This window comes from Diadema antillarum, unplaced genomic scaffold (genome assembly GCF_040938485.1).
Source record: "Diadema antillarum isolate AM-2024a unplaced genomic scaffold, OU_Dant_1.0 scf00000007, whole genome shotgun sequence".
Taxonomy (NCBI): domain Eukaryota; kingdom Metazoa; phylum Echinodermata; class Echinoidea; order Diadematoida; family Diadematidae; genus Diadema; species Diadema antillarum.
The window spans coordinates 3,947,296-3,970,678 of NW_027270896.1; the positions used below are offsets into that span (position 1 = coordinate 3,947,296).

The following is a 23,383-nucleotide window of genomic DNA, read 5'->3' on the forward strand; positions in this document are numbered from 1 at the left end:
AGTACGAACAAGCAGAGGTGACACAGAATGGTTCAAGATTGGTAGAGGTGTCAGACAGGGATGCATACTATCGCCCCAGCTTTTCAACATCTATGCTGAACGGATTATGAGAGATGCCCTGGGAGATTTCCTTGGTGGAGTGACAATAGGTGGCCAACGGGTAACAAATCTCAGGTATGCGGATGACACCACCCTGGTTTGTAACAACAGAAGAGAATTGATGGATCTACTCAGAGCAGTAAAAATAGCAAGTGAAGAGAGGGGGCTAATGCTGCATACTAGAAAGACTAAGATCATGGTTGTAGATGGAGAACGGAGTTTTGCAGATGGTGTCTTTTCTCTAGATGGTGATGCCATTGAAGAGGTGGAAAGCTTCGAGTTCCTGGGTTCCATCATAAACACCAAAGGGGACTGCTCACAGGAGATTAAACGAAGACTAGCAATGGCCCGGAATATGGTACAAAGTATGACAAAGCTCTGGAAAAGTAAACTCCCTTCCTCCCTCAAGGTCCGGCTACTAAGATCTACAGCCTTTGCCGTGGCATCATATGGCTCAGAATCCTGGACAATGAAGTCAGCAGACAAGAAGAGACTGGATTCGTTTGAGATGTGGTGCTATCGTAGGATACTGAGGATACCATGGAAAGAAAGAAGAACAAATACATGGGTGCTAGAGGAGCTTGGAGTGGAAAAGAAACTACGGGCTGATATTGTGGCCAGAAAATTGACATATTTTGGCCATGCTACCAGACATCACTGCCTGCAGAAAACAATCATCCAGGGAATGGTTGAGGGAAAACGTAAAAGAGGAAGACCCGCAGCAAGCTGGCTTGATGACATCAAACAGGTGACTGGAGCAAGCATTACAGAGGCTACCAGAGCTGCCGCTGACCGCAGACAATGGCGTTCTCTCATCCGAACCACACCTGCATATTTGTATGCTACGTGACTAGAGAGAGAGATCTTCATGGAACATAGTATATATTATGCATGTACTGACTGGAAGTGATTATCTAGGGAATTTGGGGTTCATGGGGTCAAAGGTCAAGGGCAACACTTCAAAATTTTACTATTTCCCTCATATTTATGCAATGCCAGCAGGACTTAAACTTGGTGTATGCATGTATAACCCAAAATAGAGATTCTCTGGCAATTTCTTTTTTTTTTGCCAAAAAGGTCAAAGATCAAGGATCAAGAGAAAGTGCTGAACTTGCTTCTTCCTCCATGTCTCGGAAGTGGCTCATGGTATCTTGAAACTTAGTACATATTTATGCATGTTCTGCCTGACAGTGATTCTCTTATGAATTTTAGGGTCAAAGGCCAGATGAAAATGGTAACAATTTTCTACTCAATACAAAAATTGCACTTTTTCTCCATACCTTGAAAATTACTTAATGCATAAACTTATGAAAGGGCCAAAGTCAAGTTAAAGTCCTAAAATTCCCAAATACATGCTCTCCTATTCATCCAATTAGACCTAGGTCAAGGAAGGTGACCATTTTGAATTTTGAATGGAAACAATGTCATTATCGTTTTCAAATTCCCAGTAACAGGGCATTTAATCTTGTTGCTTTCGCGTGGCCTTTCTTTCTATGATATACAAGAAGTAAATTTGTTATTGCTTTCAGCAATAACAAATTGGGGCCCGTTTATCTATATCATGACGAACCTCCGGAATAACGAACCTTTGGGGGAAAAATGAACCTTCGGAATAATAAACTATAACTACTATTGTTATATTGTACAAGCTTTAACGCCGACATCTATTAACCTACTATATTACTACTTTCACTCTTTGAAAGGAAACACGCCAACAACCAACGACACAACAGGAATGGAAACAATGGCATTATCGTTTTCAAATTCCCAGTAACAGGGCATTTAATCTTGTTGCTTTCGCGTGGCCTTTCTTTCTATAATATACAAGAAGTAAATGTGTTATTGCTTTCAGCAATAACTAATTTGGGCCCGTTTATCTATATCATGACGAATCTCCGGAATAATGAACCTTTGGGGGAAAAAATGAACCTTCGGAATAATAAACTGTGACCAATATTGTTATATTGTACAAGCTTTAACGCCGACATCTATTAACCTACTACTACTTTCACTCTTTGAAAGGAAACACGCCAACAACCAACGACACAACAGGAATGGAAACAATGTCATTATTGTTTTCAAATTCCCAGTAACAGAGCATTAATCTTGTTACTTTCGCGTGGCCATTCTTTCTATAATATACAATAAGTAAATTTGTTATTGCTTTCAGCCGGCAGCATAGCTTTCGATGGTTTGTGATATCATTAGAATTAAAACATTGAGCTCTCCATAGCTGACAATTGTAAAGTAGTAGCCCGCCAAAGTTGGATTACCTTTTTTTGATACGCACTGTATAACCTGAAAAAAAAAAAACAGATTTATTGGGTTTTTATCAATTGTACATTATAGCCACTCAAATAATGATGTATTGTTTGAGTTAGTCTTCGTACACCACTTAATTACCAACTGCTAATAGTAGTCGTAATCTTCGTTGTAATATTAAACTAGAAATGTCGCTATGACGACTGGTATGCCTCCGCCATAATGCATGATTCTCCTAATAGGTCTATAGTACATGTGGACAATGTGTGATTACATTTTCACAAAATTGGCAAAATATTATAATGGCATGTTTGTCACAAATGTGTTGAATGGTCACCTTCCTTGACCTAGGTTTAATTGGATGAATAGGAGAGCATGTATTTCACTTGATCTTTGACCTTTGACCTATCGTAGATTTTTTTTTTTGGGGGGGGGGATGCACGGGGACCATTTCTGAAGAATTTATGATGTAACCCAGTATGGGCCGACATGAACTACACAGATACTTCCCTTCATTTTGTTATAAAAAAATAAGATAGCCATGTTTCATTTTAAACTCTGAAAGGTCATTTAACAAGTTCTTTATTTCTTAGCGCTTTTAGCATAAGATTCTTCTTTTTCTTTCACTTTAATCTTACAATAAGAGGAAACTGTCACGTAATTTTTTTTCTTTAACTTTTTAATATCAGATAAGTTGTGATTAATTTCACGTTCTTGGAGGGAATCCAAAAAGACAAGAAACTGTTCATATGGGAAGCTGAATGGATTGAGTTTGGTAACACAGAATAGAAAAAAAAACATTTTTATTTCATATAAGGAATAGAAAGTGTAATTTTTCTTTCTTTCTTCGCCGATTTCGATGAGATTTGATCAATAGATAGCAGTGATCTACAACAAACCCCACATACAGAACCTACGCAATTGCGCGCGGAGACATTGTAACCCTTCAATATTGCTGTAAAACCTATTGAACCATATCCCCTTTAATGTCGTGTAACTTTTAAAGGAATTGATGTATTGGAAAGCCGTTTTCACATGATAATAGCTATGTTTTGGGGATAATTATAGGAAAATTCAAATGTTATTTGTAAATGCATATTAAATGTATGGAAAAGAACATTATAACCAAATTCCCTATCTTTTTAGAAAAATGCTAAAAAACATAATTCCTTCCTTAATATTTCATGACAACATCTATCTATCCCATCAAATGGGGTATCAGCTTGTAGGAAATTTAATTCTCTTCAAAATGATACCATTTTTATGGTAATTTGTTATTCCTAACTAAAGTTATTCAAAAATAATCCGTCTCCTAGCAACGGGCGGCGCCCATCTTAGAAATATGCAAATTAGACGCGCGCGCAACCTTTTTTTCCGCTGGCGACAACCGGATTCGGAAAATACAGGTTCTGACGATCTCCGAACATATCGTAGAATTTTGTTTTAAGGGGGGTGCACGGGGACCCTTTCTGGCTGCTAGACTAAAAAGGATGTCCTGATATAACTCGTATAGGAGTAATTCTTAGCCATCACCCCCTGTTTCACACTTTTAGCAGCTTTCGTAACAATAAGATTCCACCTGCTACACCACTGGTTCTTGATCGTAGTTGTTGATCATGTTGATGAGGTTATAAGCACGGTTCGAGTGGCAGTCTGTTTTTTTGTTTGTTTGTTTGGTTGGTTCTTTTTTTTTTGTATTTTGGGGTTTTGTTTTGTTGTTGTTGTTTTTTCTTTTCTTTTTCTTTCCTTTTCGTCCTGGTCTAGAACATCTCCTGAGAGTTAATACGTCAAACCTGCATGCGATTGTTCTCTCAAATTTTGTTTCAACGACATATCCGTTTCCATGTCAACAGAGCACAATTCGATTGAAACCATGATAATTATCTATCCCGTAGGGACCACATCCCTTTACTCTGTGCTGCCGGCCTCTCAACCTCTTATCGCGTCTTGTGGCGACATCAATTATAATAAGCAGGAATAGACTTAGTTTCTTTTCCTTTTTTCCTCCCAATGGAATCACTGCTGTGATGCTTAATAGGAATTTCGAATTTTTACATCCACTGACGAGTGACGTTGAAATGGTCTATTACAATGTGTACAAATCAGGTTTGTTTGGATCCCACGACGAATGTTACTGTATTTCCAAGGCTTTAGTACAGCAAAGGATACGGAATATTGTAAAATCATGTTCGCCCACGTCCTGATTGAACATCACTTATTTTTATGATATTCTTTATTTGAATTTCATTCTCTGATATATCAGGCTCATTTTTACAATGAAATTAATATGAACAAAAATAAGCAGCTGTATTCTTCTCACTTGTGCTGCTGAATTGCATGCTTTTTTAATATACAGTATAATATACATGATATATTGCATATTATCATACACACACACACACACACATGCACACATACACACTCACAGAGAGAGAGAGGGAGAGGGAGATATAAAGATGTTATTTTCCAAATTATAATAAAATCGCCTAGGATGACATTAATGATGGCATTAGGGATTGATTGAATTGAAACTATTGAAACAAACGCTGCCTTCGAACATTGGTTATGTATATAATGTGTATTATATATATATATATATATATATATATATAGAGAGAGAGAGAGAGAGAGAGAGAGAGAGTGCACTGTATATATATGTGTATATATATATATATATATATATATGTATAATATGCATAATTATATCATATTATACATATGTATGTGCGTGAGTGTGTATGTGTGTTTGTGCGTGTGTGTACATCGACTCTATATATCATGTCAATTGGGTAGCACTTATAAATTATTATAATGAAGAATTCGCGACCTGATTTTTTTAACATTATTACCCACACTGATAGTTATCATTCCGTACCAAAACGGCGGGCATCACGAGGTAGCGCAACCCCGGAGCCCAACTTTCCACATTGTAATCAAGCTAATGTGTAAGATTTCGATTACCGGCTGAAAGGAAGGATAATTTGATAACCCTCCACTCTAAACATTATTCACATGTTTAACCTGTTATTTCATCGCGTAGAGTAGTCGTTTAGATTGATTCTCATTATGGGTAATACTTTACTGAGCCTTTTCCGCTGATTAGAAACATTATAATAAACATTGCTCTTTATCCCTCCCGCATAATAAAATACAACCAGGAGTGTCATGCAGTTCTGAAACCACTATGGAGGAAAGCTGAATATTCTTAATGGCTTGAAGCACGTTTTCCATAGTGCATGTATCTGTGCCAAGAATTCTGCACAGTGCACGAAACTATAGTCAACACAGTAGACGGTGAAATGACATCATGCTTTTGGGGTCAGTGTATCGCTTTGTCAATACACTTTATAAAGACTGGCTTTGAAAGTGGCATATACACAAACTGACGTTGACTCTGCATTCATTATAAGTGTTTTGGTTCATAACTACACATACACACACATACACACACACACACACGCACACACACTCACATCAAATTATATATACACTACCTTTAGTACCCCGATATTCCTAAATTCTAATACATATAGCGTTCATATCGAAAATATGTGTGTGCATACAGAGAATTAGAGAAAGAATATAAGAAGAGAGAGAGGAACTGTCATTTTAAAATCATGTCAAAGAAGGCCTCTGTATGAGTTTAAGACGTGGTGGTGTCGTATTTTGTGTTACCGGAATATGGAATCAGCACGAAACAGCTTCGTTGAGTACCGTTGTGAAATTAGGTGTCATATGTACAGGCATATACATATATATATATATATATATATATATATATATATATGTAATATATATCCACCCTCTTTTGAAATCCTGCAGGTTTGGGATTACGTCCTGTACGCCAAATTTGAATTCACGAATTTTCCTTCACAGCCCAAATGGCCACGTGCAGCATTGCAAACAATATCAACATCAGGCAGTAATAACGATAGCATAGTCTAAAACACCCATGCAGGGTGTGATAGGCTCTTCAGTGTTAGCACTATACGTCAAGGGGACCCTGTAATCATATTAACTTAGACATTGTCAGGTACTCGTATTTTTTCTTCTAATCCTGAGAGGGACGTCGAAAAAAAAATGTCCACGGATGTAAGCACTGAGAAGGATTAGGACTTCTTGTGTAGCAGTGTTCTGGTACTCTACTACCATAACAAGACGATATTTTATTTGAATATACATGTAATTTCGTTCAAATGCAGGCAGACATTTACATGGTGTATCAGAAACATCCAATAGTAAGCGAGTTAAATGTTTTAGGCTATGGTATTGTTTGCCTGCCGAATCATCATTTTGAATAGCTTTCGAAAAAGAAATATCAAATCTTTCTTGAAAACTCACCTTGCCTTGCCGTCACCTTTTCATCTGACAAGCAAACTCTGTAAGTGTTTTTTTCACAAGAAAGAGCAACTGCCAGTAATTGTTAAAGGCCTTCAACACTATCACACCCACACTGCAAAAAATGCGGTGTTAAAAGTGTAACACCAACCGGGTGTCAAACTGTGGGTGTTAAATTTGGTGTTAAATTGACACAATTTGACACCCTTCGGTGTTAATTTAACACCAACATTCTCTCATTCATTGGGTGTTAGATTCTCGGTGTTAAAATGACACCCAAGTGGTGTTATAGTTTTGTCATGAAAAGGGGGTTTTCACTAATAACACCGTATCGGTGTTAGTTGTCCACCAGAGAAGTCACGTGTTCGCAGTCCGATGATCTCATTGGTTACACATGCCAATGCCTGAAATTTGTTGCTGTGGCGCGGAGTCGTCAACGTCTGTCATCGCGATAGTCAGGTTTTCGATGTCGTCTGGGGCTAAAAATGACATTGAATCTATGATGGTGACTTTGCTAAGTCTGTCAGCGGGGATAAGTATCTTTTAAGGTAATTATTTCCTGTACCAGTTATTTTCTATCATAAACGATGTGCATGATTTTCACGGATTTCATCGCATATTATAGACAACTTTGTCTTTGCACGCACGTAATACAATGTACTATAGTATACTATGTAGCGCAGCATACTAAGTACATGTAGCCTATAGTGTTTGCCATACATAATAGGCCATAACACCAACGCGCTGCATGCGGTGCATTGAGTCCGAATTTCGCTGAGGGTTCCTTTGTCCAATAATTGCATTTTAAAAATATCATCAAATTTTAAATATAAAAGGTTCCGTGGCATTTTGTATTGTTATTGATGTAGTTTTCTTACCTCTGAGGCTCTGGTGCGAATCTTTGTTAGTGCGCAAATCATTACCCGCTACTGACGTGCACGAAGACGAAGTTCGAACAATGTTTGTGTGTACATGTTCGTAGGTTTGTACGGTATGTTCGTAGGTATACTGGTAGGCCCCTAGGCCTACTATATTTTTTGTAGGGCCTACTGTAACTGTTCTAGGTCCAAACTGTTAGGTTTAAATTAGTACTAGGTACTAGTAGCAAATATCGCTCTAAAAAGAGCGTAAATACCCGATTAAAGGGGCTGGGTGGGGGGTTCTCCCGACCCGATTTTTGTTTATCACAACAGGTTACGTGATGTTTTCAGTACACTACAGTGTACACGTAGGAACGTAGGGGCCTATATAGGACGCTAGTGTTTGCGCGTGGATCTTACGTTAGAATCTACTAACTAGTTTTTAATATGAGTACTACTATTTATGAGTTTGCTAACCGCTTACAAATTTACATTATATAAGAATATGCTCTTATAAAGTTGATGACGTCACATGCATGTAAAACCGGTATTTCCACCGAGTCCATGTTAAGACTCTAGACTCTAGATCTAATTGTAAGGTGCGAGTTCAAGGGTAGCGAGAAACAGAATCACAGCCCATATTAATAACTGGCAGTTGTTCTCTGTCTGAGAACTGATCCTAAATTTCACAAATGAGTCAAAATGGAATACTTACATGTATCATCGCTTTTTTCATGATTCAGGTGAGGGAATATACGTCTACTTTGATGGTAGTATTTGTTGAAATAATCTCTTGACAAAAAAAAATCCCTTCTGGAATATGCCTCTTCCCCATATAAATTGCCACACTTAATGATATTGGCAATAGTGCACTTGAGAATCTTGAAAATGACAGAATTGCAAAAAGAACTTTAATTATCTATCTAAAAAACCTTGAAAATGAGAGTAGATCAATTGCAAAATGGCATTTGATTTTTCCATTTCTCCTCAAATAATATTTGCATAAATGTACACTGCATAAAGATGATGAATACCTGGAAGCAGGATATTATTGCCCCCCCCCCCCCCCGTGGCTAATTAAAACGAACTTGAAATTATGAGCATATCTCAAGTAGGTATTATGATAGAATCACCGACTGAATTAATCTGAAGCCACCTGAACAAAACCCTTTGTTTTCTGCAGTTCTGATCAAATCTTTCATGCACACAAGATAAATCTGTTTCATGCACTTGTATACAGTAAATACACTAGTGCAGTTATGTGGATGTTCAGTACTTTGAATCCTAAGCCAGTGCATCACACCTTGCGCACCAGTTTGACAGTTTGTGGACTTGTAGCCACTTGATAATTATGTATGTTCATGGTCCTTACACTTGCAGGTTGAACAGTACTTCTCACTCCTTCTCCCAGGCAACGATGCCAAGCTTTTTTGAGCAGTGGCCAGTTTTTGGTGGAAGGTCTTGTCAAGCTAGCAAGAGGAAAGCCTTCACAGTCAAGCTGTTGAGATTGCTGGGAGAACACATGCGGAAAACTGATGTGGATTCTTGAGACTTGGAGCAATCATCAAATAGTGTACCACCAGACCTGGTAGCAGTCAGGGTATGCCCAATACTATAGGTTTTGAAAGCCCCTTTTTTTGTGTTCTAGATGTCTATCCATCCAATATCGTTTCTTGTGTATCATGCCGCAAGTTGAAAACAATCATCTGTGAATGAAACTTGGTAAGGCTATGTAAATCCAGGGGGCGTTCCACAAAACTTGTCATTGGTGACAACTGTTATAAGTAGCTGAAATCTTTGCATCTGACAATACATTTTATCAAACGTTTCCCTGGAGTCGATAAGGGTCATGAGGTCAATAATCAAGGGTCAGGAGCCCTTCATTATGAAAAAAAAAATGCAGGAAATATCTTGTGACTTTGATTTTTCAAAGGCAGATGAATGGATTTCACCAAACTCAATTGTAATATAAAAGTTCACCGTCACAAATCAATATGTAACGTAATTTTGTTATTTTGGAGATGCTGGTGAAATAAAGAAGAGGTTTTTTTTCTTGTTTTTTTTAAAGAAGTCACACAACAACCCATGGGTTCATCCTACATGAAGGATCATATTTTTTACTTAATGCTCCCTGATTATGCAGTGCAATTCACTGATAATTTCTGTTGATACCTGGATACTTTGTTAATGAGTCGTAGAATATATTGTATATAACATGCATTTCTTACAACACAGCATAGAATGTAAGTAACCTGCAAATCCTTCTTGTACTCTATCTGCTTCCACCTGTGAACCAGGGCGCAAGGATTGTGCAAGATTGCTGTGGCTTTGGCTATAGACTACCTTATCCGATTTCAAAAGGTAAGTCTACATGATTATAAGGTTTGTTCATATATGATGCGACAAACCCCCTGACGTTTTTAGTGTTCAGATACGGTGCGCCGAACCTCGTCACTTTCATTATGTTAATGAAGCACATGACTTAAAAAAAAAAATAAGATAAAGATAAACTCATGACATTGTATCTTCACTTACTTTTGAGCTTGATTGCACCATAACTTCTTGCCACAGTGTGGCAAAATATATTCCTCTTGCCTCAGTGTTTTTGTTTTGTTTTGTTGCATTTTGATCTGTTTATTTGTTTGTTTTTTACCATCTTATATCGCATTGATTTGTGCACTAAAATGTTGCCGGAGTTTGACTCATCATATCTGAACAAGCATTTATGAGTCATTTTGGACAGGCAATTAGAACTCACAGTACTTTGGTATTCTGAAAATGAAATTGATTTTTACGAGTTTAATTGATTTTGCATTTTCTACTTTCTATGATCTGTTTTTGTATTAGAAAATAAATTAGAGGTCAAGGGAAATTTTCTGGGTTTTTTGTGTTGTTGGACTATGTAATTTATTAAGATCACTTGCTTTTCAATGTTTCACAGGTTAACTTTTTTTTTTTGGATGTTGTGAATATTTTTGCGCACTTGCCTTTGTCAGGGTTATGTCCTGATGTCGACGAGAACTTTACTCGTGAATGCTTTAAAGTCGATCCTTAAACTTTACAGATTGTCTTCCCCATATGTAGGCTGAAATTTTGAAGTTGCTTTTTGATCAGTCACGAATAAGAGAAAAGTGATAAATTTCAAAGCTTCTTTAAGAAAAAATAGGTATAAGTGAGTTTTAATTGTGAAATTATAGTGATCTTTAAGTAAAATGGAATAAGATCCATTTATTATCCTCTGCCAAGAAGTGGTGCCTGAATTGTTATGGTTTTGAGTAGTCCATCCCTCCGTGTGTGTGATAGCTTGAAATCTGTTAAAATAATCATAAATGTGAATAAAATGTGTTAAGCCTATGTATGACTGAGTCTATCAAATTGCATTATGGAATCGAAATAAAGGTCACAGTCAAATTTGTCTAGATTTTATTTGTAATAGATTCATACAATGTCTGTTTGTTTTCATTGTTTCCTTACATTTTCAGCCTGATGCTAGTTTTGATCACCACTTGAAGAGGGAAAGCAGAAGAAGATGCAGCTCTTGATGCAGCTTGCTTGCTTGAAGATCAGAAGATGCAGCTTGCTTGACAGAGGACGTCAGAAGGATAACATACATGTGTACCAATATTACTTCATTGTTGACCACTTGGTACTACCCTGCCCTGGTGATATCATTCAGAGTGCCTTTGACACATTGTTCAAAGCACATTAAATATGTGTTTTGTCTACGGTATGCAAAACCTCTCATCAACCTTTGGACATTTGGAATTACCCCGAGTTCGTGAACCGAGATCTAAACTTTCAAATAGATAATGAAGTGATGCATTCTTTAGGAGTTCCCACTGAAACTGCTTTTTTTTCACTGTTTGCCATACGAACATGGACTGAGTGATGGACAAACAATAAATTGCGCCCAGGGGGTTTGTGTATGGACATAATTTGATTCGTTCAATGGTTTTAGAAGACACTTGAAGAATCATCATTGTGACAATGAAACTGTGAAGATACTCCAAGTCCAGTTCTATGGAGGAACCGAGATAGAGACTGATGATACAAGTTGTATACAGTTGATGAAGCAGTACTCTCCATTAGTCGATGACAGTTTTTGATGAGGAGGTAATTACCTTTAGTCCAGGGGACATTGAACAACGACCTTGTAATTTTTACATGTCCTAGTTTACATGTGTCAGTATGGAGTAATGCATTACCATGGTAACATCAAATTTTCATAAAGATTACAAATACAGAATGTGGATCAAGCTACTCAGTTTTAAATCAATTCTGTTGAAATTCGATTGTCCAGAAATCTGTTGCCATGGCAATTGCAGTTTTTAAACAAATCATACAAAATTGTGTGGATCACGCTGCTCTCTTAGTTTCTTTTTTTTTGTAGCATTTAGATTTGAATTTGATACATATGGTCACTATGATAATATGTTATCATGCAAGACACTTTTTGTGGGGGTCATAAATCCGTTTCCATGGCAACAGCATCTTCATACAAATCATCCACAAGTACGATGTGGATTCAGTTAACTTCCTCAGATTTTGAGCATTTGACTTTAAATTTGGCACATGTGACCACTGTATTATGTACCTGTGCAAATTTTATTTTTCGTCATTGTCAAATAGTATGTTGTCAAGTTAATGGTATTTTGTAATGAGAATCGTATAAACTACAAGTGGATTGAGCTTACTCTCTCAATTTTTAGCAATAACCTTGAGATATGACACCTATATATTGTGACAAGATAAATTCTAGATGTGCAAAACACTTTTCTCGTCAATGTTAAACAATGCGTTGCCATGCTAACTTATTTTTTTTTTAATACAAAGCAATCGAAGATATTGTGATTGACTCATAACTCCCTCATGTTTTAGGCATTTGACTTGAAATTTGGCACGTGACCACTGTAGTGCGCTAATGTGCAAATGTCATCTTTTGTATCGGTCAAAGAAAGTTATCATGGCAGTGACATTTTCAAATTAAAAACTTACACAACAGTTGATTATGCAATCTCCCTCAGTTTCTGAGCATCTGGCCTGAAATATTGAACAGAGTGCTGATGTAATGGCAACCATCTTTTAAAATGAAAATCAAACAAAAAATACTGTGAATTGGGTGAGCTCCCTCAGTTTTCTAGCATTTGACTTGAGGTTTCGCTCATGTAACCAGTGTAATCTTAAAATGAGTCGCACACTGATCTCACTGTTGAGTAATCTTGCTATGGTAACAACTTTTGTTACATTGTACTTTTTTTTTCAACAAAAGGCATACAAGAATACATGAATTGAGCTAACTCTCTAAGTTTTAGGTGGGGGTATCAATTACATCCAGTTCGAGTTGAAAATATTGGCCCAAGAAGGCCTTATGTGTGTCATTTGAATATTTAAATGATCAGAATTTCACATGCTTGTATCATCACTTGCAATAGCATTGATCAAAAGAAAGAGTATATTTTTTTTTATGTTAACATTTTACAACCAGACTGGATGATCTATGTTGAATATTTGAATTATACAGCTGAGTAGGCAATTCAATTTGAACATTTGAATGATAGACCCAAGAAGATATAATACTAGTATCAATTTCATTTGAAAATTCAACTTGATAGTGCCAAGAAGGCCAAAGGTATTCAGAGTGAGTATTTAAATTTGATATTTTAGCCTACAATAGCCATAATGTACCTCATTTGCATAGATAATCAAAGAACCAACTGACAGGGTCAAAGGTATTCCATTTTGATACTTATATTGTAGAGATGATGCTTTCATTACATGTAATAGAATTATTGTGTTTTGTTGTGACAGACAGAATTTATTAAATATTTTGATCAACCTAGTAGCACGTGACTGTCTTTCACCTATTTACATTACTGTGTTATTTTGTGCGATTGAATGTGGAGAGTGTGAAATGATGTCGAGGTATCGACACTTCAAATTGTTAATAAGTTGGCATCACTTGGAATTTATTTCTCACTCTGAAGCGTTGAATCAACACTTCTGTGGTGTCAAATAAACACCAAATAATGCAAACTTATAACACTTTGAAGTGTTAGAATAACACCATGACAGGTGTTGGGGTATAGATTCTAACAACAAATAGTGTTGAAGTTACACCGTCATTGGTGTTAAAGGGTGTCAAAAGAACACCAAAGTGGTGTCAACTTATCAATAATCTAAGCAACACCAAAGCTGGTGTTGGTATATTTTAACACCACGGGTGTTGAACTTACACCATAACTGGTGTTGGGATGTCAAATGAACACCATTATGGTGTCAACTTCTTAACACTCTCTTAAGTGTTGAAAAAACACCGAGGCTGGTGTTGGTATATTTTTACACCCTTTAACACCCATGGGTGTTGGATATTTTAACACCACAGACGGTGTTACTTTAACACCAGATGGTGTGGTCCTTTATTGAAGTTCGGCCGGTGTTAGATTCAACACCAGTGGTGTTAAATCTAACACCACTGTTTTTGCAGTGTAGCTGTGCCAGATACCTGTAGGTAGTGCTTGTCCATGAATGTGAAGTTGTTTTTCGTCAGTACATGTGACATGAGGGATTTGATGTGAGATATGGAGGGGTTGGAATGACCGCTGTAAGTCAAAGCCTCACAGGAGGCTAGAATACCTTCATCGTGGGGAATGTTGGTGTAGAGAGAGGAGACGTCGAAAGTACCGATGATTGCTGTCTCGGGTATCTGGTCCTTGATGTCATCGAGTTTCCTGAGAAAGTCTGGTGTGTCATGAATGTAGGAGGGTGCGAGTGAGACAAGGGGTTTAATGTGGTGATCAACAAAGAGGGAGATGTTCTCTGTTGGGGAACCATTTCCAGAGAGGATGGGACGACCGGGATTGCCAGGTTTGTGGATCTTGGGGAGGAGATAGAATCGGGCAGGTTTGGCATTAACGGGGGAAAGAAATTTGTGAGCCTTCTTGGTGAGGTGTTCATGTTCCTTCATGTCATCGAGTGTCGACTGGATCTGTTGGGAGAAATTATTGGTGGGATCAAAGTCAAGAAGTGTGTAGTGGGAAGGATTGCGGAGATGTTTCATGGCTTCATCGATGTACTGCTGGCGGTCCATTACTACAACAGCTGATCCTTTGTCTGCGGGCTTGATGATGATGTCAGACCTGTTTTTGAGAGATGAGAGAGCCTGGCGTTCTTCCTTTGGGAGATTGTCATGTGATGCAATGTCGAGGGTATCTGCGGAGTGGACTTGAGATGAGACAGCTTCGATGTACGTTTCCAGGGAGGGAACTCTATTCTTGGGGGGAATCCATGAGCTTTTTTGATGAAAGGGCTCAGGAGCAGAAGGGGGTTCATCAAGAAAAATTCTTTGAGGCGTAACCTGCGGTAGAAAGTAGAGAGGTCTTGGCTGAGTGCTATCTCATCAACCTTGGGTGGAGTGGGGCAAAACTTGAGACCTTTTGAGAGAAGAGACGTTTCTGCTTGAGAAAGGGGAGAAGAAGAAAGGTTGACGACAGAAGTGGAGGATACATCAGTGGGTGTGGTGTGTCGCCTGAATCTGTTAGACCCTTGACGTTTCTTCGTGATGTTGCCTATTTTCTTGTTCCTGCGAGCAGTGAGGTCAGACATATGTTTTGAGAGACAAGATTCAATTTCATCATTGTATTTGAGCCATTGGGTGTCGGTGCAGCAAGAGCGAAGTTCACTCTCCAGTTTTATATAGTATACTGTATATTCATCGGTCTATAGTGTTCCACACTTTTGATACTCACGGTCACTTTGACGTCTCCGATGTCCCAAATCATGTCCGGATCAGTAAATGTGTCCTCCACATACTCGGTACGCACTGCCCCCGGCCACAGGGACACCACGGTCACATTATGCTCTTTCAACTCGTGGGCGCAATCAAAGGCCATTTTGTCTACCTGTAATCAATATGAGTTTTAATTCGTAAAGTATTTATATAATATTGGATGGCCTTGAGATTGATACAAGGAAATATTGGACGAGCTATGCACAAATATTGGACGAGTCGAAGACGAGTCCAATATTTTGCTCAGCGAGTCCAATATTTCCTTGTATTAATCGAAAATAGGACATTCAATATCATCATTATTATCCTATAGAGGATTTTAGCAAAGAATGTTTTCACTTTGGCCTACCCTTTCTGTCTCCGACTCCGAGTGCTGTTCCTACTGTGTAGTGATCCTGACATGGGGTATGGTAGGTCCTACATGTACACTCTTCAGTGCAAGTTAATCCACTTCAGTCTCTGATAAAACAGTGATCTGTGTATCCAACTAAGGTAGCCGTCATGCTACTGTTAGACCGAGATCTAGCTAATTTAGACCAGAATTAGATGTATTTCTATCCGAGATCTGAGAAACAATTCACGTCACATCTACAGTAGATCGTAAAAGATCGAATAGGCTACCACTACCACAACTAGTCCTATACTGTGCTGTATATAACGTACTTGTACACACGTACGTACATGTACAGTAACTGTAATATGCATATCGCGCATGCAAATGCAAGCGCAGCGGCGGCGGCCGGCTACATTGATCGCGCGCGGGCTATCTAGCAGTAGCGCTGAGCATGCAGAGCTGCAGATCAATCGTCGCCTTGCGCCTGCATGCACAAAAAATGCAACTTGTTTTCATCAAACCTAAATTTAACTTCCTGTTATGAAAGTGATATTTTGAAAAATTGTGTGAAAAACAATTTCAACTAATTGATATATGAAATTTGTTTGTATAAACACAGAATTTTAGAAGAAACGATATTCTAGTTAATTCGTGATTGACCAATCACAGACGTTTTTACTTCTTATTTCAGGTCATCTCGTATTATTATATCTCTACCAATACGGTGCAGTTTATAAAAACTTTGGGGAATCCCCCTCTTGCCGTCCAATATTTTAAATATTGGTCGCCTCGGCAAAAAATATTGGTCGAGTTCAACAAACTTTTTAAGTGGGTTGGAGGTTATGAGGTGCGTCGACAAAATAACACTTGTATTTGGGCTCTAAAAATCCTCTGTATGGATAATAATCTGTTATAATGGTCTGTGTATCCTGCCATGTTGTATATTTATTGGTATAGGCCTGTGAAATTCGGCAGTGCTAGAGGCCTGCTATTTCTGTTGCATAACGCCTTGATCACCTGATCTTAACCCTATAGTCATTGTATTATTTCTTTCGACTAAGGCTAATCATGATCAAAGTGTAGGCCTATACTTTTTAGTGTGGTTACAGCATTTCCAAAAGATCTCTGCACTGTTGCCATCCGTAAAACAGCAATTTTCTTGTGCTGCACAGCCTTTTGTAGCTATTTTGCCTGCGTTGAATTGAACATCTTTATAACGGTAATCTCGTGTGTGTGTGTGTGTGTGTGTGTGTGTGTGTGTGATTACGGCCTAAATTACGCAACATTTACGATAAAGTTATCACTGTCTACAGTGGCTTTTTGTTATTTTTTAGTAAAATTATTCGTTATTCGGTATTATTTGGTCATTTGCTGTATAGAGCAAGACAAAGCAACACAACTTGACACAGCAAATTAAGTTCATGCCAAAGAGAATCTCCTTTAAAGGGATTGTATATTTTTGGTTGAGACCTAACTTCAGGTTTCTGTCATTTTTCGGTGAGATGATGAGACTTAACCTCTTCGAAAATATGAAAGAACATGTAATGTTTATTACATGAAAATTTGTTTTGAAATGGCTGAGATATAAAGAGCGATCGTAATAGAAGGTGGGACCGGCACCTTTTATTGAGATCGCTTTGTTTCACTTTGTTTTTGGATGTTTCAGCCATTCCAAAACCGATTTCCATCAAATAAACTTTGAAGTCCTCTTAGAATGGTATGTTCTATACTCTTTCATGAATGGTTTCTTTGTATCTTGCAAAAAGTTAAAAGCCCAATCCTCATGTAAACCAATACTATATACCATCAATGCGTATAATACTCACCGCCGCTTTCCCCACACCGTACAACACGTTGACGTGGTATCGTATTGCTCCTATTGACGAGATGTTCACGATAAGTCCCTGTTTCGCTGGTACCATCAGCTTGGCTGCATGTACAGTACACACGTAGTGATTCCTGTATAGGGCAGTTATGAACAATGAGTCATCAAATTGGTAATACTATAATCTAAATCACTTTCAATATTCCCATTTATTGTAATTCATAACTCTTAAGTAGTTATGACGTTGGTTTGAATTCTGTTTTTTAACTGAGAACGGAGATGTCAGTCCTGCAAATGGGCGTCTTTTCAAGAAAGAACTCAATACTTTTTTTTGTTCCAGGAACTCTGTGTTATCAGTCAATCGTGGCTCTTTTCAAAAAAAAATGATAATGAAGAATTTGAAGGTGAGGAAGATGTCTCACCTTCTTCGCCAGGAGAGTCCTTTGTGACAGACATGATAACGCATGAAAAGTCTTCATCCATCATCATCATCATCATCACCAGTGTCATATGGCACATAAACGTGGCTGCATACTAAAATGATTAGAACTCGTTACCCAATTGTCAGATTGGATACCAGTAGTATTAGTAGCAGGTCTAAAAGACTAAATCACCCGACGTATAAGTGATATCAATAGTGACAATAATTCCAATGATCTTACTGACAATAACAATGACCATCAACAATAGTTGCAAGCACTGATGCGATTTTTACCCTCCCCCCCCCCCCCATGGGGTTTTCAGTTCACTGAGACAAGAGGAATATTGATTGTGGATGGGGTTAATCAGAATGCTTTCACATTTTCACAACAAAACTCGTAGTTTATGCTGAGATATCTGCTGACACCACACACTTCGCATAAGACTTGATGGGAATGGGGGTATAAAAAAAAGAAAGCATATACCACGACAATACAATCCATGTTGAGGACTTTTATAAATACCGACGGCTTGTCTCGGAGGTATTATTTCCTACCCTTTTGACTTTCCGCACCCCGTAAACGTCAGAACTGCTTGCGCCTTCATGGTTATCTTTTTTTTTTTTTTCTGGATATAGGCTATATTGCGGTTGGAATCATTAAGCGAAAGATATGAAAGCATTGGCACAAGATTATTACAAAAAATGATATCGATATTCATTATTGGTTACCTTAAACCCACGTTGTTAACCTCGTCCCACATTTGGGTTGGTTGTTCCCAAAATGGCGTCCCCGACACTTGAGTAATCGCCTAATACAGTTAAAGCAATAACAAAGTAAAGTTTAATGAGAAGCGGGGTTGTGTCATTGCGTTTGATAGCGCTGTATTAATACAAGCAATAAAGATATATTGATTATTCAGTATTTTTGCAAAACGCATTGCTATAAATTTTGTGGACTATGTCCCTACACAGCATGCATTTGATCCTTTATTACGATCAACATCATTCTTTTCGAAGTATCAACGAAAATGCGTACTCCTCAACTGGTCTCTTTCTCATGTCACTGCACAAGTTAATCTTCATTTTTCCTCACTCAGTCGTATCTTATAGTTATATTATGTCGGTCTAATTTTCTAAAATAACTTGAAAGGATAATCGCAGTGCAGAGTATTTAGAGAAAGGAAAACGAACGGACAGGGAGAAGACGAAAAGAATGAAGCAGAACGAAAAGAGAAAAATAAGATATCAAATCATAGAGAGAGAGAGAGAGAGAAAAGGGGGGAGTAAGATGAAGATATTGCTACCTTGGAAGCAGAAATTCAAAAAGTGTCAAAATAAGCGGTTACAATCATGACAATATAATCACCATCTATTCTTTTCTTTCTCAATGACGCAATGTCATGATTAAAACATCGACATGCAAGGATAAATCATCTTACGTGAACGGCCGAGAAAGCATTGTTGACGAGAATGTCAAGTCGACCATTCTGCTCTCTCTTGATCCTCTCAAACACGGCCTCGACCTCCGTTTCGTGGGCGTGGTCGCATTGGATTGGTATGCACTTCCCCCCTCTCTCCGCCACCTGAGTTTATGGCGATAACAACAATAGTTTTGTAATCGTAGACTTGATTTTGATATAGCGCATTTCCTTGTATCTCGGACGGCACATACCTTAATTTGAATGAACACTGCTTTCGAGTGCTAGCTATCCTAGCTATCCTGTAGCTACATCTTTATGGGCTTTGATTTCCTTTAAATTGCTACTTTTCTCGAACTTTTTCCCAGTATTTTTTCCCCAAAACCATACAAACTTACGAGTCACATCAGACGACGATAAAGTTCCATATACCGTATCGATCTAGTGTAGTGATCCAGATATTCTAAAACAATCTTAATACGTCCAACACATTACCATGCATTTGTCGTGCAAATCATGGTAAATAATTCCCTATTCGTAATACCAACACCTATATTATGTTACTATACATATAGCTCATTTGAGACAATTTACGCTTCTTGTGCTTTGAACGTCGTAATGCGCATGTCTCTCAAAATTCCTAAGGTTGATGGGAATTGTCAGTCTCACAAGAATAAACTTATAGAAAGAGGTATATAAAAGCTAGAATGATACCCAACTTCTTTTGCTGTTTCTTCCAGTGATCCCCTGATAGATCCTTCGTTCACCCTCAAAGTCCGACCTATTTATGCGGGGGAAAAGACTCCTCAATGTATTTAAAGGAAACTTCGAAAGCCTCGTGTAATTATATCGAAGGATATCATGTCCACAATCATCGATTGTATATGAACAATTATATTAGAGTCGACATGCATAGCCATACACTTCTTTTGATAGCGAGCAGGTGTCATCACAATTTGGTAACAGATATGGCGATATATTCTTATATATATATATATATATATATATATATATATATATTATCTTGTGATGTTCCCGCTTCTATGACTTTCTACATATTAATTACGTTAGACCCCTTTTTTTTCTCGAATGTTTATACAGGTCTTTGTCGATACCGTCGATAAACAGGGTACCTCTCACATGAATTAAGTACCGAAATAAATAACACAATTGTATGCCATAAAGTCAGTGGAAAGATAGATAGAAATATCAGCTAAATGACGTAAGAGGGATCGAAACACGCCTAATGACTTCACTATTGGATATACTCACTTCAAATCAATATTAAGTTTACTTTTAAGCTTACTTTTTTTTTCTTGGTGGCCCGTTCGGGCCATTGAAATCTTTTAATTCGAAATTTTGGTGGAAAGAAAAAGAAATGCATTGGTCTAAAATAAACAAAGGAAACATATAACAACCAATTTTAGATTTTATAGTTGCCAGATCGGGCCTCCAAAAATTTGGTGGCCTGACGTCCGTTCAGTAATGGCCCCGGGCTATCGAGCCATGACTAGTGTCGAGTCTTGCTATATCGAATAGGGAATATTGCATATTAATAGGCTAAAACCTTGCAGATGGTATGAGCCTAATATCCTTCAAAAAACAGAGGGAGAATCTTTATTAATCAGGTAATTAGGGTGATTAGGAAAAATACAACATAATTTGATTATGTATTACCTGTGATGTAAACTGTAGCACCAGCGCCGCCCAGCTGCAGTGCGATGCCCTTCCCGATACCCCGAGTAGCCCCCGTCACCAGACAGACCTTCCCCTTTAAGGGCTTCGCCATCTCTTCTGCTCACAAATAGTATCTTATCTATAAAAAAAAAGATGATTCGAAGTAGAATAGAATGACGCGTCATACCCTTAAGATTTATATGAATCGATGATATGCGTATTCTTCTCAATGTTTCATTAAAATATGAAGCTGATCTATTATTGTGTAGCATAATCTGAACACGACAGGTCGTGGGGACATTAATTTTCCTCGACCTGTGAGGTCTTCGACAAATCTTGAATTTCACTCCCTCACGACATTGGGGTAAAATGATTAACGCATTTTGACTTTTCGGACAACCGTAAAATGTACAACTCGCAAGCTAGTGCGACAGGTGCAGTTCGGTGGTGCACATCGCATATTATGAACACGCAATCCGAGAGAGCGACGGCGTTGGGTCACTACAGTTTGTACACCCCTGGATGAGAGGTGCAGTATTTTGAACATATAACCAACCATTAATTCAACATTGATGGAGTTGTATCAATACATACATTGTAAATATAATGAACGTACCGGATCATCCGCAAAGTGCAGAAGACTGATACAATGACTCCATTAACACTCTCTATTTCATTTCAATTTATTTTTCATATTTCTCACATATATCACAATATAAAGTAAATTGATACGAAATCTATACAGAACATAATTCAAAATAGAACTTCACCGGAATGTTCGAAAGTTTGTCTTGGTATACACAAGGTCGGTATACATGCGAGTTATAAACTGAGATCATAATGCGAAAAATATGATGGGGCCTGCGTAAAAGCAAGCTTGTATAGAGCCGCAGGTCCCGTGGTAAAATCAGATTAGGGGAAGCATAAGTACAGATATTTTTAGACCATACTATAACTGGGGGATCCGATTAAAACGAACAAGATCAAATCAAATGTTGCTAAATAAAATACAGAATAAAATACAGAAAGGTCACATATTGCAATAACCTACTACAAGTAAGGACTTGAGGACATTGAGGACATTAAAGGACAAGTTCACCTTCATAAACATAAGGATTGAGAGAATGTAGCAATATTAGTAGAACACATCATTGAAAGTTTGAGGAAAATCAGACAATCCGTTCAAAAGTTATGAATTTTTGAAGTTTTTGTGCAGTACCCGCTGGATGAGAAGACTACTGCAGTGTATGAATAACTTAGATGTCACATGCGTACAACAATATAAGGAAAATATAAAGAGAATTTCACAAAATTCCATCTTTTGAAAAAAGTACACATTCCCCTGACTCGCTACCGATAAATGTTATGGGTAATATTCTTCCCCCTGCCTTTAGAAAGAGGCAAGTCAATTGCTCTTATATTATGCGAAAAAAATGAAAATATGTTGAATTTTCTTTTATATTTTCTTGATACTGTTGTACGCATATGACTCACAAGCTGTAGTAGTCTCCTCATCCAGCGGTTCCAACACAAAAATTTAAAAAATTCATAACTTTTGCATCGATTGTCCAATTTTCCTCAAACTTTCACTGATGTGTTCTACTAATATTGTTGCATTTTCTCAATCCTTATGTTTATGAAGGTGAACTTGTCCTTTAAGGACATCTATAGCACTGAGGCCTACTGCAAAGAAGCTCCCACTGTCACTAAGGAAGCATACGATCTAATTGGAAATCTAAATTTTACTCGAACAGAAGTTATTGCTAGGATTTTTCATAGTTTGTGTTAGTCAAGATACAGCTCTAGGAGAACACCGACGGAAGAAAAATATTTGGACAATTATGTCGAAGCGAGATACAGATTACTTACAATACCCGTCCCAACACGGCACTCTCTCGGAGTTTAAACCACCACAGCAGTAGACTTTTAAAGCTAGGGCTGTATTATAGCAATCATTGTCAACGCGTTTCCCTTGCAGAAGCACAGGTTAATGTAGCAAACTTTGCACTTTGATCGAATATCATACACACAGCTATCATTTCACACGATATCTTTTTTTTTTTTTCTGTAGCAACGGGAATACATTAAAAACTTAGTTCACATTCCAGACCTTGTTTGTCCCCGTTGCACCTGAATGATTTCGCCTGAACACAATGCTGAATGAAATGATTATTTTGTAGTGATATGTCGTTTAGCTGCGCTCTGCCTTGTTTAAGTTCACAAAGTGGGGGTTTATGTCCCTCTTCTCTACAAGTTTCCTCACTGTAAGATTACTTTTTTTTCTTTCAAACTGAAATGATAGCTAGCTAAAGAGACACGTGTTTTTTGTTTGTTTGTTTTATGACAACGTTGTTTGAATAAAG

General features: G+C 37.8%; 1 protein-coding gene across 1 annotated transcript; it reads right to left on the reverse strand.

Annotated features, from left to right (window-relative positions):
* Nucleotides 1–67: 67 nt before the first annotated feature.
* On the reverse strand, nucleotides 68–22,928 carry LOC139716700 (uncharacterized). Its single transcript, XM_071628233.1, has 9 exons — nucleotides 22,890–22,928; nucleotides 21,021–21,159; nucleotides 20,063–20,124; nucleotides 19,365–19,508; nucleotides 18,655–18,734; nucleotides 17,506–17,638; nucleotides 15,305–15,457; nucleotides 14,062–14,865; nucleotides 68–193 (listed from the first exon to the last, which is right to left on the reverse strand). The coding sequence occupies exons 2-9, from the start codon at nucleotides 21,130–21,132 to the stop codon at nucleotides 68–70; spliced, it is 1,614 nt and encodes a 537-aa protein (XP_071484334.1). The 5' UTR covers nucleotides 21,133–21,159; nucleotides 22,890–22,928.
* Between the last annotated feature and the right edge of the window lie 455 nt (nucleotides 22,929–23,383).

What these genes read in the sequence shown, in the direction of transcription:
- LOC139716700 (XM_071628233.1), bottom strand. Translation starts at nt 21,132, where the DNA reads ATGGCGAAGCCCTTAAAGGGGAAGGTCTGTCTGGTGACGGGGGCTACT. An exon ending in TGGAAGAAACAGCAAAAGAA is followed by an intron (nt 19,509 to 20,062) that starts GTTGGGTATCAT and finishes CCATAAACTCAG; the next exon opens with GTGGCGGAGAGAGGGGGGAA. An exon ending in ATGCTTTCTCGGCCGTTCAC is followed by an intron (nt 18,735 to 19,364) that starts GTAAGATGATTT and finishes TAACTGTATTAG; the next exon opens with GCGATTACTCAAGTGTCGGG.